The sequence below is a fragment of the Conger conger genome, chromosome 8, assembly GCF_963514075.1.
Source record: "Conger conger chromosome 8, fConCon1.1, whole genome shotgun sequence".
Taxonomy (NCBI): Eukaryota; Metazoa; Chordata; class Actinopteri; order Anguilliformes; family Congridae; genus Conger; species Conger conger.
The window spans coordinates 28,053,360-28,067,101 of record NC_083767.1 but is presented as its reverse complement, the minus strand read 5'-3'; the positions used below and the strand labels follow the sequence as shown (position 1 = coordinate 28,067,101).

Sequence of the window (13,742 nt, the reverse complement as noted above, 5' to 3'; positions counted from 1 at the left end):
GTTATCCGGATCTATTAAATTGAAATGTCGGTAAATCCTGAATTTCCGTTTCCAAATACGGGAATCAGAAAGCAGTACCTATGTTAGTGTCAGTAACTATGGTAACTAATGCTCTGAAATAATAATTGCTCAATAATTTGAACAAACCCTGCCTACTATCTGGCGAGATAACATAACACAACACACTGTAACATAATGTTATAGAACAGCCCAGCAATGTTCACCTTTTCCTCCCACTAAAGTACTGCTTAGTTGGCCTGAAAGCTGAATAGGGACTAGCACCGTGTCAAGCCTGGTCTTGATATATCTGTGCAGAATTTATCCTAAAGTATCGCCTGTAGTTCACTTTGTTAATCACTTTAATTAATTGAAAAGTGTCAATGAAGTCTTCTTAAGGAACAAAGTCTAAAGGAACTTAAGAATTAGCTTCTTTGCAAACACACGTTCCTGTTACGACATTATTAGTTCATAAATGGATGTCGAAATGAGCGCAACACTTAAGAATGACGTGCTCAAACATATCATGTGATCATTAAACTATCACCATTTTGATTTCAAATGTGTGTGTGGACTATATATAATATAACAAATTATATAACATGACTGAAATTTTAGTGTAAATCTTGTCTATAACATACTTTTTGCCAGAGGCAGAGCAATGGCAGTGGTGGAACACAAGCCAGCCGAGCTTGCAACCTACAATTCCAACTCACCCTAAAATGTTACTAGCCCTTATTTTCACACTTTAACATTATACATTTATGTTTTTCAGAAGGGTGGGTAAGAGGCAGAATGATAGGGGTGGAAGTTCATTCATTTTAAATAGTTTTTAAGAGAATGGATTTGAAATGTGATGCTCTACACAATTCACTAATTCTTCAGAAATCTTTGATGTTGTGTGTGCGAGTGTTTCTTAATTTGCTACATGCATCATTTCCGCACTACTGATTAACTGAACGTACAGTGCATCCAGAAAGTATTCACGGCGCTTCACTTTTCCCACATTTTGTTTTGTTATACAGCCTTATTCCAAAATGGAATAAATTCATTTTTTTCCTCAAAATTCTACACAGAACACCCCATAATGACAACATGAAAGAAGTTTTTTTGAAATCTTTGCTAATTTATTAAAAATAAAAAACTAAGAAATCACATGTACATAAGTATTCACAGCCTTTGCTCAATACTTTGTTGATGCACCTTTGGCAGCAATTACAGCCTCAAGTCTTTTTTAATATGATGCCACAAGGTTGGCACACCTATCTTTGGGCAGTTTTGCCCATTCCTCTTTGCAGCACCTATCAAGCTCCATCAGGTTGGATGGGGAGCGTCGGTGCACAGCCATTTTCAGATCTCTCCAGAGATGTTCAATCGGATTCAAGTCTGGGCTCTGGCTGGGCCACTCAAGGACATTCACAGAGTTGTCCTGAAGCCACTCCTTTGATATCTTGGCTGTGTGCTTTGGGTCGTTGTCCTGCTGAAAGATGAACCCCAGTCTGAGGTCAAGAGCGCTCTGGAGCAGGTTTTCATCCAGGATGTCTCTGTACATTGCTGCATTCATCTTTCCCTCAATCCTGACTAGTCTCCCAGTTTCTGCCGCTGAAAAACATCCCCACAGCATGATGCTGACACCACCATGCTTCACTGTAGGGATGGTATTGGCCAGGTGATGAGTGGTGCCTGGTTTCCTCCAAACATGACGCCTGGCATTCACGCCAAAGAGTTCAATCTTTGTCTCATCAGACCAGAGAATTTTGTTTCTCATGGTCTGAGAGTCCTTCAGGTGCCTTTTGGCAAACTCCAGGTGGTCTGCCATGTGCCTTTTACTAAGGAGTGGCTTCCGTCTGGCCACTCTACCATACAGGCCTGATTGGTGGATTGCTGCAGAGATGGTTGTCCTTCTGGAAGGTTCTCCTCTCTCCACAGAGGAATGCTGGAGCTCTGACAGAGTGACCATCGGGTTCTTGGTCACCTCCCTGACTTAGGCCCTTCTCCCCCGATTGCTCCGTTTAGACGGCCAGGTCTAGGAAGAGTCCTGGTGCTTCCGAACTTCTTCCATTTACGGATGATGGAGGCCACTGTACTCATTGGGACCTTCAAAGCAGCAGAAATGTTTCTGTACCCTTCCCCTGATTTGTGCCTCGAGACAATCCTGTCTCGGAGGTCTACAGACAATTCCTTTGACTTCATGCTTGGTTTGTGCTCCGACGTGCACTGTCAACTGTGGGACCTTATATAGACAGGTGTGGTGCCTTTCCAAATCATGTCCAATCAACTGAATTTACCACAGGTGGACTCCAATTAAGCTGTAGAAACATCTCAAGGTTGATCAATGGAAACAGGATGCACCTGAGCTCAATTTTGAGCTTCATGGCAAAGGCTGTGAATACTTATGTACATGTCATTTCTTAGTTTTTTATTTTTAATAAATTTGCAAAAATCTCAAAAAAACGTTTTTCACGTTCTCATTATGGGGTATTGTGCGTAGAATTTGGAGGAAAAAAATGAATTTAATCAATTTTGGAATCAGGCTGTAACATAAAATATGGAAAAAGTGAAGCGCTGTGAATACTTTCCGGATGCACTGTATGTCACACAGCTGCAGCAGCCGAACAAACTAACACAAACCAAGCTTACACAAAGCGAGTGACTAAATCCAAACATTGTATCTTGAGTGTTTTCCCATAATAAGTGGAATGAGAGTAATTTACGGAGATGACCAAGTAAACCCAACTCTTTGATTTCAGGAGGCATTACATTATTGCCATTTGGCAGACGCTCTTATCCAGAGCGATGTACAGTTGATTAGACTAAGCAGGAGACAATCCTGCAGGGTTAAGGGCCTTGCTTATTGTGGTTACACCGGGATTAGAACCACCAACCTTGCATGACCCAGTCATTTACCTTAACCACTACGCTACAGGCTGGCCACTGTTTTACAGTGCCACTGAGTGCTTATGTTCAAATGAACAGAGAAAAATGACAAGCTCACCACAGGAGAAATGGTAGGCCTAAGTGGCGAGAATATTCCTTGGATGCCAAGCCGATCTAATGGTTTCAATGAGTCACATGTGGCTATTCCTTTATAGCCTGTCACAATATGCTACCGGTTGTGATTTCCAGACAGACTTCATTTAACACAAAGGTTGAATGATGCTGAACAACTACATCCGATCTCAAACAGTGCAGCATTTATTTATTATAAACACACAAAAGTATGAATACAGAATACTACTAACCTCATTTTTGTAAATGACAATATAACTTGAAATTCTGCAACTAATCCAACTAGTCTATTCATATGAACATTCACAAATCACATTCTTATTGCACACCTGCATGCTTTAAGTACAAGCTTACTGCCTGGGTGTGCATGTCTTGGGTAGTATAGTCAAATATTTAACTTTCTTCTATAAAATATTTTGGTTAAAACTAGTGGAAATGTTTATAATTATGTAATTTGCCTTACAATGTGTGTTTACACACACAGACACACGCACGTAAATATACGCAAAATATGTTTGTATTTCTATTGATGATGTGAATGTGTATGTGATCACAGAAGCCTCGTAACACATATTCCAATTGTGACCAAAAAAACCGAAAACAATCTTTAGTCTCAATTCTCCCACGGCCGACTGTTCGAGAACCCGCATTTTCCTTCAGCCATAGAGGAAAAAATTTTACAAGTTCAGACTGGTGCACTGAAGGTGCTGGGTTAACAGCATTCCCATAGCGCAAGTCACTGTTGGGCCGACCGAAAGCGACGTCGGCGCGCCCGGGCTGAGCTCCGGAAAAGCGCGTTTCATAGCACCGCGCATTCTCGGTTTTTCCACACTGCTATCGCGGGTGCCCTTTCCTCAGATTCAAGCTCTTCAGACTAGTCAGTATTAAGAGAGCCAAGTTCGCTAAAGCAACCTACTCAGCGTCGCTGCTACGAATGCCCTTGCGAGCCCTTCATACTGTAGATCTGTTGGTGTGAAAGAGCGCATTTCCCTGTGTTCTGTAAGACAAGGAATAGCGCTTCTACGGATAAGGTATTTCCACTCGACGTCGAAAACGACCAGGATAATGGCAGCACAAAATAGTGAGTGAAAGCAGTAGATTGCCTTAGTGAAATAATACAGAGATGAAGAGGAGGGGGAGGGGAGGAGAACATGGTCGATACAGATATGATTGTGCAAGAGAGAAAATAATTAATGCAAGGTCCATGCAGAAAAATCTGAATGTGTTTACCTAAAGGCAAGCCTTTGTTCAGCAAATGAGAGCTTCCCATCTATGAATCCTTTCCTCCTCCGAATAATCCACTTCAGCAAGACATTCACAAAAAGTACACAGCATATGGCGGCTACTTCTGTTTTCCTCCTTCTTTTTTCTTGCCCTGAAGTAGTACACACAGATATATGGCTCTCTCTCTCTCTCTCTCTCTCTCTCTCTCTCGTAGACCCTCCCCCATGCACACACAGAATACAAGTGTCACTGCCTGTGTGAAAGAGAGAGTCTGGGAGGGGAAAGGAGGCAAAGAAGTGGGTGGAGCCTCAGCCACAAAAAAACAATCTTTTGTTTTCTGAAAAGAAATTGTGTAAAAGAGCTAAGTAGGAACGAGTACAATCATGTCAGAAGTGAATGCTGAGAGAGAAAACAATCGCTGGGCCATTTGGGGCTTATGCATTTGGGGTGGGGGGGTGGGGGTGGAGGGGTTGAGGAATGGCAGCATTTTACATGGCATTTTTCTTTGATTCTTTGTCAACTTTGGTTTGTATGAGTGGGCCCTTTACAGTATATCTCGGTTCCCTCTGGAGTAAAGTACTTAGTATTCAATTAGTCTCATTAACCTTTATCTTAGTACATGGACACCTGGAAACAGAACTGAATATTACCTCTTTGTTTGGAACAAACCAAAATCAAACATTCATTTAATGAAATGAACTAATGAATAGATTTAAATGAAATTCCTGTAATGCTTAACAAGGTTAAGAAACACATTTGGAGGGATTTTGGACCATACATCTATGCAAAACCTCGCGAGAACATTCACATTCTTGTATCTTCACATATCTGCCCTCTTCAGTTCAGCCCACAGGTTTTTGACTGGATTGAGGTTTGGCGTGGCCATTACAGAACATAGACTTTGTTGTCACAGAACCATTGTTGTGTGGATCTTGAGGTATGCTTTGGGTTGTCCAAATAGTTACGGACTGCACTGTATTTGCCCCAAAAATGTTTGTCATATTCAAGTTACTTAACAATAGAGGTCCTGAAACTACTGGCAGATGGAAATTGGTCAGAGATTTAGTCAATTGGATAGTTCAGATGATAATGAGGACGAAGGTGTACCCTTGACAGCCAGGATTCAGATAGTTGTTGATTTTAGATTTAATAAAGAGAACATATTTAACATATCTAAGGGGCCAAATGTGTAAATTATCTATTCATTTTCAGACTTGCAGTGGGCTCCAGAATTATTGATAAATATGCACAAAAAGCTGTAAACTAAAAAATGATAGTTATTGACACACAATTTATTTTCTAACGTGTAAAGTGGTGTGCTTTATTAATGATTCAATGGAATCAACCAAAGTCTTACATTTTTAAAATAAAATAAATATATTTCCCCAAAAAACAGGTTCCACAATTATTAGCACCCTTGGTTTAAAACTTAATACTGTGCAAACACCCTTGACAGCCATTTGTTTTTTTCTATAATTTTTTTATTTCTATATTTTTTTCAATAAAAGGTTAGGGAACATTTGAAGGGATCATTCCTCCATGCAGAACTTTTCATAAGCATTGATATCCCCCTCTTCAGTTCAGTCCACAGGTTTTTCCTTGGAAATTAAGCTGGAGAGTGAGATGGCCATTGCATAATATGGCTGTTGTTACTTAACCATTTGTGTGTGGATTTTGATGTATGCTTGTCCTGCTGGGTAATCGACCTATGACCAAGGCAGATTTTCTGCTGAGATGCCCTTGTATTTTGTTGAATTAATTGTGCCATTGATCTTAAATAGAACCAGTGGACCACTGGCAGCAAAACATCCTCAAAACATCAATTAATCTTCTCCTTGTATGCATTCCATTTTGCCGCCAAACATGTTGATGGTGTGTATGGCCAATTTTGGTCTCATCTGACCATAACACTCCCCATAATACCAATGAGGTTTGGCAAACTCAACATTCTTGATTCTGTTTATTGTGTTCAATAAGAGCTTTCTTTGTGCCACCCTTCCAAAGCGTTTGCTGGTATGGAGGTGCCATTTTCAGTTTTTTTGTAAGCCTTGGTGACCCCAAGACACACCCAATCTCTGCAATTCTTAAACTGCGATCCTAGGGCCTCCTTGGGCCTCCCTCACCATCTTCTTTATCATCCATGGAGATAATATGCACTTGCATCCTCTTCCTGGCAAGTTTGCAATCATTCCATATGTTTTACGCCTTTTTATTAATGCCCTTGTAGTGCTGAGTGGTATGTTTAACTATTTATGTGTTTTGAACTTGTGATGGTCAATTATCATCATCATCATTATAATTGTCTTCTGAATTGAAAGTTATTTGGCTTTTCCGATGCTGATGGTTGACAAAGGGATTTTGCATGTTTGTTACCTTATTTTGTATACTTTAGTTAAGTGGATGAAGGAAGTGATGGAATCACACAATTTTGTTCCTTTAGACTTAGAAACATAAAAATTGCGCATTTAATTCTATATTTCCTCAAAATAATACAAGTAAAATGTATGGTGCACCCACCCCCATTCTCCAATTGTATATTCATATGCTGTTACAACTTTCAATCGTAATCTTGTCGTGAGTATGACCTGTCATCTGACACTGCTTGCATCGCTGCATTACAATGTCATTGGTCAGAGATAGGCACAATATAATGTAGAGATGGCATCCAAAAGACACCAAGAGCAACCAAAAGAAAAAAGAAACACAAACAAGATGAAGCTGATGCTTCACTTGCAGGTATGTTGAAATAAAGATCTAAAACTTTGTCCGTAAACATACACCTCAGCTGCTACTATGCAACATCACGAGATAAGCTAACGCTAGCTAATGCTCATAAGATAGCTGGCTAGTCAAGGTTAGAACGCTTTGATGCTTGCTGTAATGGTTATGGTTAGCTTAGCTTGAGCTGGAATGGTTGACACGCATAACAAGGTTCTTACGTTGTAAAAAAAAAAAGTTTAGTTTTTTTATAATACATCTTTAGAAGTAGGTCACACACTGTCACACGTTTTGTAATATAATTAGTTTCTATGCTAACTTCCACATTCCAAATCCAATGTGAGTTCAAATGCTTTCAATGCAGTAAAAAAATGTGAAGCTCCCCGCTAAGAAACTGAACTAATAACAATACAATGCAGGTTCTCGCAAAAAGTTAACTTCATGTGAAATATGGACATATTACTGAATACTGACAATACACTGCATACGTCCCCCAGCAGCACGAATGGATCTAGCGATCCAGAGAGCAACACGCCTTCTCCAATCAGCATCGTCTCCAACCGTGACTGTGACTCCGATCGGTGCGCTGCCGTTGTATTGGGGAGAGCCTCCCCCTGCCTCAGAGCAGCGAGCCAATTATGCCGCTCCTAGTGAGCCAGCCAAACTCAGCCTTTGGCAGAGGAATCAAACCTTGGTCCTTGGTGTACAAATGCAACAAACTGTAACAGCAAGGTTTGCTGCATCTTTAGCTTGTTGTGCCACCGCAGCCCTACTGCAAAACAAATGTATATTCCTACCAAACCAGAAATATGTTGGCCGTACTAAAGACAAATAAGGCAGCAGGCCCAGATGGCATACGAGATGCAGTGGAGCCGTCGTAGTGAATGTTATGCTGCCTGTAACATCCAGACTGGCTTGGCAGTGGCTCAGTGATGCTCTGGGGAGGCATATCCTTGGAGGGTCACACAGACCTCCATGGCATAGCCAACAGTACCCTGACTGCTGTTAGGTAACGGAATGAAATTCTCAGACCGAGTGCCAGACCTTGGTTCAGTGGGCCCTGGGTTCCTCCTGGTGCAGGACAATGCCCGGCCAGATGTGGCCAGAATGTGTAGGCAGTTCCTGGATAGGAAGGCATTGATGCCATTGACTGGCCCTCACATTCCCCTGACCTTAAATCCAATTGAGCACCTATGGGATGTTATGTATCAGTGCATCTGATGCGGCAAAGCACTGCCACAGACTGTCCAGGAGTTCACTGATGCCCTGATCCAGGTCTGGGAGGAGATCCCTCAGGACACCATCCGCTGACTCATCAGCAGCATACCGAGACATTGTAAGGAGCACATACAGGCACGCGGGGGCCATACACACTACTGAGTCACATTATGAGTTGCCGTGATAAAATTCACACAAGTTCGATCAGCCTGTGATTAAAATTTTTTACTTGGATTTTCTGTGTGATTTCGAATCCAGCCCTCAATGGGTTGATGATTTGGTTTCCTTTGACCATTGTTATGTCATTTGTGCATCAGTAAAGATTTTCAACTGGAATAAATTTTTCATCAAGATCTGATGTGTCCCTTAAGTATTCCCTTAATTTTTTTGAGCCGTGAATAAGAAAGGGGACCGCCGATCTAGGACACTACAGGCCTGTCAGTCTAACTTGTATGACATGTAAAGTACTGGAATCTATTATTTGGGAAAAACTGGAATTATTCATCGAAAATAATAACATCCTAAGGGATAACCAATAACATGGTTTTCGAAAAGGTAGGTCATGCCTGACAAACCTTTTGGCATTATTTGAGGAAGCGCCAAGTGTTTTGATGATAGCAGGGCTTATGATATTATATCCCTAGATTTCCAAAAAGCATTTGATAAGGTACCACATGACAAACTCATTATCAAAATGAGGATGGTAGGAATTGTAGGAGCCATTTCAAAGTGGGTTCGGAATTGGCTACGGGAAAGTACACAAAGAGTAGTAGCAGGATGGGCCTTATTCAAGCAGGGTATTGTGGGAAGTGGAGAACAAAGACATTGGTACTGGGGCCACTGTTCTTACTCATTGACAGAAATTACCTAGCCGTGGGCATTGAAAGTACTTTAGTTAAATTTGCAGATGATAAAAAAGGTTTAGCTAACAGTATGGACTCCACTAAAGTAATCCAGGAAGACTTAAACAGAATCCAGAAGAGGGCAGAAACCTGGCAAATGAAATTTAATACAACTAAATGTAAAGTTCTACATGTGGGAAATAAATATATAAGGCAGGATTACTTCATGAGGGGTACAAAATTGGATGGTGCTCAAGGTGAAAAAGATTTGGGGGTCATAGTTCACCAAAGCCTTTCGGGTTCTAGTTAGTGTGCGGTAGCTGGAAAAAAGACTAATAGGGTGCTAGTGTAGCATGGTTAGCTCAGCTAGTTCGCTAGTAAGCATGGTGAAGTGCAGTGAAAGCGAAGGCTGGTAGCAGGTTATCGCGACAACACTCCCCGATGACGTAACCCTCAAATTCAAAAAGAACGTTGTTGCCCTTGGCTAGAGGCGAGTTCGTCTTTAGCTGACTGGTAAAGCGTTCGTTCAACAAATATTTGGACAAGTGAGAGGCCGGGGTTCAAATCCCACCTCGGACTCAGGCAATTTCTCACCTGTCACACTAGGGTACATTACCAAGAGTATTGACTACAAATTTAACTAACTAGTTATACTCACCTGGGGGGATGCCCCTACACACTGTAACATTGTGAGGATTGATAATTAAGATGTTTCTGTCCGCCAATTATGTGGTGTAGCAGTATAACTGCAAAAAGTAAAGTCTAAAAATTATCTAAACTATCTAACTAAAAATGTGGAAATGTAATTCATAATTAAAGTTAACAATATTAATGGTCAAATAAATTGAGATAACCTGAAGGTTGTGAGTAGGGCAAGGCGTAGTTGGAGAACAGTGATGAAGATGTAACCCTACCTCAGTAGGGTTTGGAATTTTACTCTAGGTCTAAACCACTAAATTATAGTGGTTTGGATTCAAAATAATTTAATTACTTTGGCCATGTATTCATGAATTAAATGGACAAATATCAGTTCTTTGTGTAATTCAATACATTGTATTTTCTTTGTGGTAAATAATATTTTGTTTACAGATGATTTCCAAACTGCAGCATGTATGCAGTATCCCTATTGTGCACAACACCCAAGAAATAAAACATAAATAATAAAGTTCAAAATGGATCCATTGGGGCCCTTAGATTAATCTTACTTGTTGCAACACCATTTGTATAGGACTGATCTCACTCTTGTACGCAATTCATATGAATTTAACTGCTATGGCGGCAACCATCCACCAGCGAATGATCATCACGTTGTCACCACGTAGAACTCCAGATTAGCGCCTTTCCATAGCCATTGTAAAAAATAAGTATTGAACACATCAACATTTTGTCCAGTAAATGTATTTCCAGTGAGGCCATTCAAGTGAAATTTGCACCAGACTTTGGTATTAGCTCGAGAAATCCAGACAAAAAAAATCTAAACATTAAAGTCCATATGTAAATAAAGGTATGTGTAATAAAGTGGAATGACATAGGAAAAACGTATTGAACACACTAACTGAAATTAATTCAATGCTTAATGGAGAAGCCTTTGTTTGTAATGACAGCTTCAAGGCACTTTCTGTATGAAGTAACTAATCGCCCGCAGTATTCTGTTGTGTCCTGTTCTTGCATGAAGTGATGCCTAGGTGGTGCGAGAGAACATGTATGAGATTAAAAGAATGAGAATGCTTGGGGAAATTCGGAGAAGAAGAATAAAGTTGAATGCATACTAATGGTGCCTGCTTTCTGACTGAACTTTCTACACGGTAAAATACCACATTTTGGCGACGAGGATGTCGGTTTCAGTACCTTTACCTACACCTTTCATGCCTTGTCCAGGCGAACTGTCCATTCCTTTCCCTACTTGTTTAAAAATGACTGTTTTATGCTTTACCAAATACAGGTACTACCTACATGTCTGCCATTGAGGGTCTGAAAAAACACTTTGTTCCTAAAGTTAATGTGATTGCTGAACGTCACAAATTTCGCCAGAGAGCGCAGAGACCTGACGAGTCTATTAATCAGTTTCTTGCCTAACTACGTGAGCTAGCTGTTACGTGTGAGTTTGGTGCAATGGAGGAGCAAATGCTTCGTGATCAATTTATAGAACGAGTTGCCAATATGCGTCTTCGAGATAGATAGTTTTTGCTAGAATCTGACCTGACCCTGGCTAAAGCTATTACACTAGCTTTGCAGATCGAAGCTGGACAACAGAATGCTGACCTTCTTTCTGACGCTACTTCCACTGCTGCTGCACCCGTGAGGGCAATTCACAAGCAGCCGAAAAATCGCCGCCCATGGGAAAAGAGGAAACCTGCTTCAAGGACTGCAGATTCCGCGGTCCAATCTACCGGGAATCGTCGTTCCTGCTACCGTTGCGGATCCACCAGCCACTTAGCTAACAAGCCTTCATGCCCAGCGGCTAAAGTAACCTGCAACTCGTGCGGTAAAGTCTGACATTTTTCCAAAGTTTGTAAATCTGCCCACAAGGAGGTACATGAGGTAGTGATAAATGAACTGACTGTGCTTTAGATGACTGATGCTGCACAGGAAAAAATCCTCTGTACTGTTCAAGTGAAAGCTAACGAACATTTTCATGATATTGAGCTAATAGTGGACACAGGTTCTTCTGTTTCTATTATTCCAGAGAGCACTTACCAGACTCCCCTTCCCTACATGTGTTCTTGCTGAGCTTACAGTGAATCTGCTCACTTATTCAAGAGAGATAATACCTGTAAAAGGGTGTATGCATGCCACAGTACGTCATGATGGGTTTTCTACTGCAGGCTCGTTCACAGTGGCTAAGTCAGGCACTGCTCTGCTAGGGTTAGATTTATTTGTGGTATTGCACATGCGTATTGAGGGCAATAAAGTAATTAACTCGACAGGCTCAAATGACTTTTCTGCTATGCAGATGAAATGCGCAGTACCAAGCACTACTCCACAGGCTGCACCAGAGGCCCAGGTGCGGGAGATTAGGTGTGCAAAAGGATTTGTGCATAAAGTACAACTTAAACCAGATTCTGTGCCAGTACAACAGAAACTGCGGAGGCTTCCACTCTCGGTGAGGCAGGCTGTGACAGATGAGCTCAAAGAAAAGGGCATTATAGAACGTATCGACGCATCACCATGGGTCTCCCCCATTGTAGTGACCCAGAGAAAGGAGGGAGGAAAGTCAAATGTGTGTTGACTTAAGGGAGCCAAATAAGGCAATTGTCAGTGATTGTCATCCTTTACCTCATATGGATGAGCTGTTCGTTGAACTGCGAGGAGCCACAGTCTTCACTACCATTGATTTAGCCTCTGCTTACCACCAGCTCTTACAACACCCAGACAGTCGTGACATAACTGCATTCATAACACACAAGGCCTTTTCCGTTTTCGCCGGGTTCCATTTGGACTCGCATCCGCTCCATCTGCTTTCAAAAGATGATGTTGACCGTACTGGCAGGTCTTCCGGGGGTACAGGCCTACCTGGATGATGTGATCTGCTATGGTGCCACCCAGCAGGATCATGATACTAACCTACGGAGGGTGCTGCATGCCCTGAATGAGGCGGGACTCAAACTGAACATGCACAAGTGTAAGTTTAACCAGACCTCTCTCAGTTTTCTAGGCCACACTGTATCCAAAGAAGGACTTCACCCTGACCGAGATCGGGTCAGAGCAGTGGCCGACGGCCCTGTCCCAAAGGACACATCCTCCCTGCGATCCTTCTTGGGCCTTGCATCATGGTACAGTAAGTTTATTCCAAACTTCTCTACCGTTGTTGAACCGCTACGTGCAACACTCAGGGAATCTACAGACACAAGGTTCAAATGGACTGCTGAAGCTGAGTCCAGTTTCTCTGACATTAAGAGACTGATTTTGGAGAGCCCTGCCTTGGCTCTATATGATCCTTTGTTACCTACTTATGTGACTACTGATGCCTCTGATTATGGACGGGGGGGGTGTCCTCACACAACTTCATCCAGATAACACAGAGAGGATTATAGCGTTTGCATCCAGGACACTTTCACCTGCTGAGAGAAAGTATTCAACTGTCGAACGTGAGGCATTGGCATGTGTTTGGGCAGTAGAACGGTGGAGAACATATCTTTGGGGACACCACTTTGTGCTGTGTACTGACCACCAAGCACTTACAACCCTGCTCACGTCCAAAGGTACTGGCCACGTAGGCCTGCGAATTGCAAGATGGTCAGCGAGACTGCTTTGTTTTACTTATGATGTTGCTTACCGTCCAGGGAAACAAAATGTGACAGCTGACTGCCTGCCTGTCCAGGCTTCCCCTGCCTACTACAGCAGATGCAGACAAGGAACCAGACATGGTGGCTACGGTCTTTCGACAATCCCTACAGGCTATATCTGTCCCAGAGTTCACCACTGCCTGTGAGTCCTGTCCGGAATTAACACAACTGCGACACCAGATACAGAAGGGCTGGCCGAAAAGCCAAAAGAATGTGTCAGATGAACTTGCTCCGTACTTGAATCTGCGTGATGAACTAGCTGTAGACAATTCACTTATCATGAGAGGTCCTGATCGTTTGATTATTCCCGCTTCCCTGCGGTCCAAACTGGTAGATTTAGCACATATTAGGCACCAAGGGATAGTTCGTACTAAACAAAGACTGCGTGAGCTATATTGGTGGCCACAAATGGACAAATATGTACAGAATATGATTGCTTCATGCCTGT

At 42.0% G+C, this 13,742-nt stretch overlaps 1 protein-coding gene across 4 annotated transcripts in view; it reads right to left on the bottom strand.

Moving 5' to 3' along the window:
* Window positions 1–4,453, bottom strand: part of ctbp1 (C-terminal binding protein 1) — a 74,759-nt gene extending 70,306 nt beyond the window's left edge. For all 4 annotated transcript variants that reach the window (XM_061251296.1, XM_061251299.1, XM_061251297.1 and 1 more), the window contains exon 1: window positions 4,237–4,453. In XM_061251296.1, coding sequence (XP_061107280.1) covers window positions 4,237–4,276 — 40 coding nt within the window. In that variant the 5' untranslated portion in view covers window positions 4,277–4,453. The remainder of the gene's footprint in view (window positions 1–4,236) is intronic.
* Between the last annotated feature and the right edge of the window lie 9,289 nt (window positions 4,454–13,742).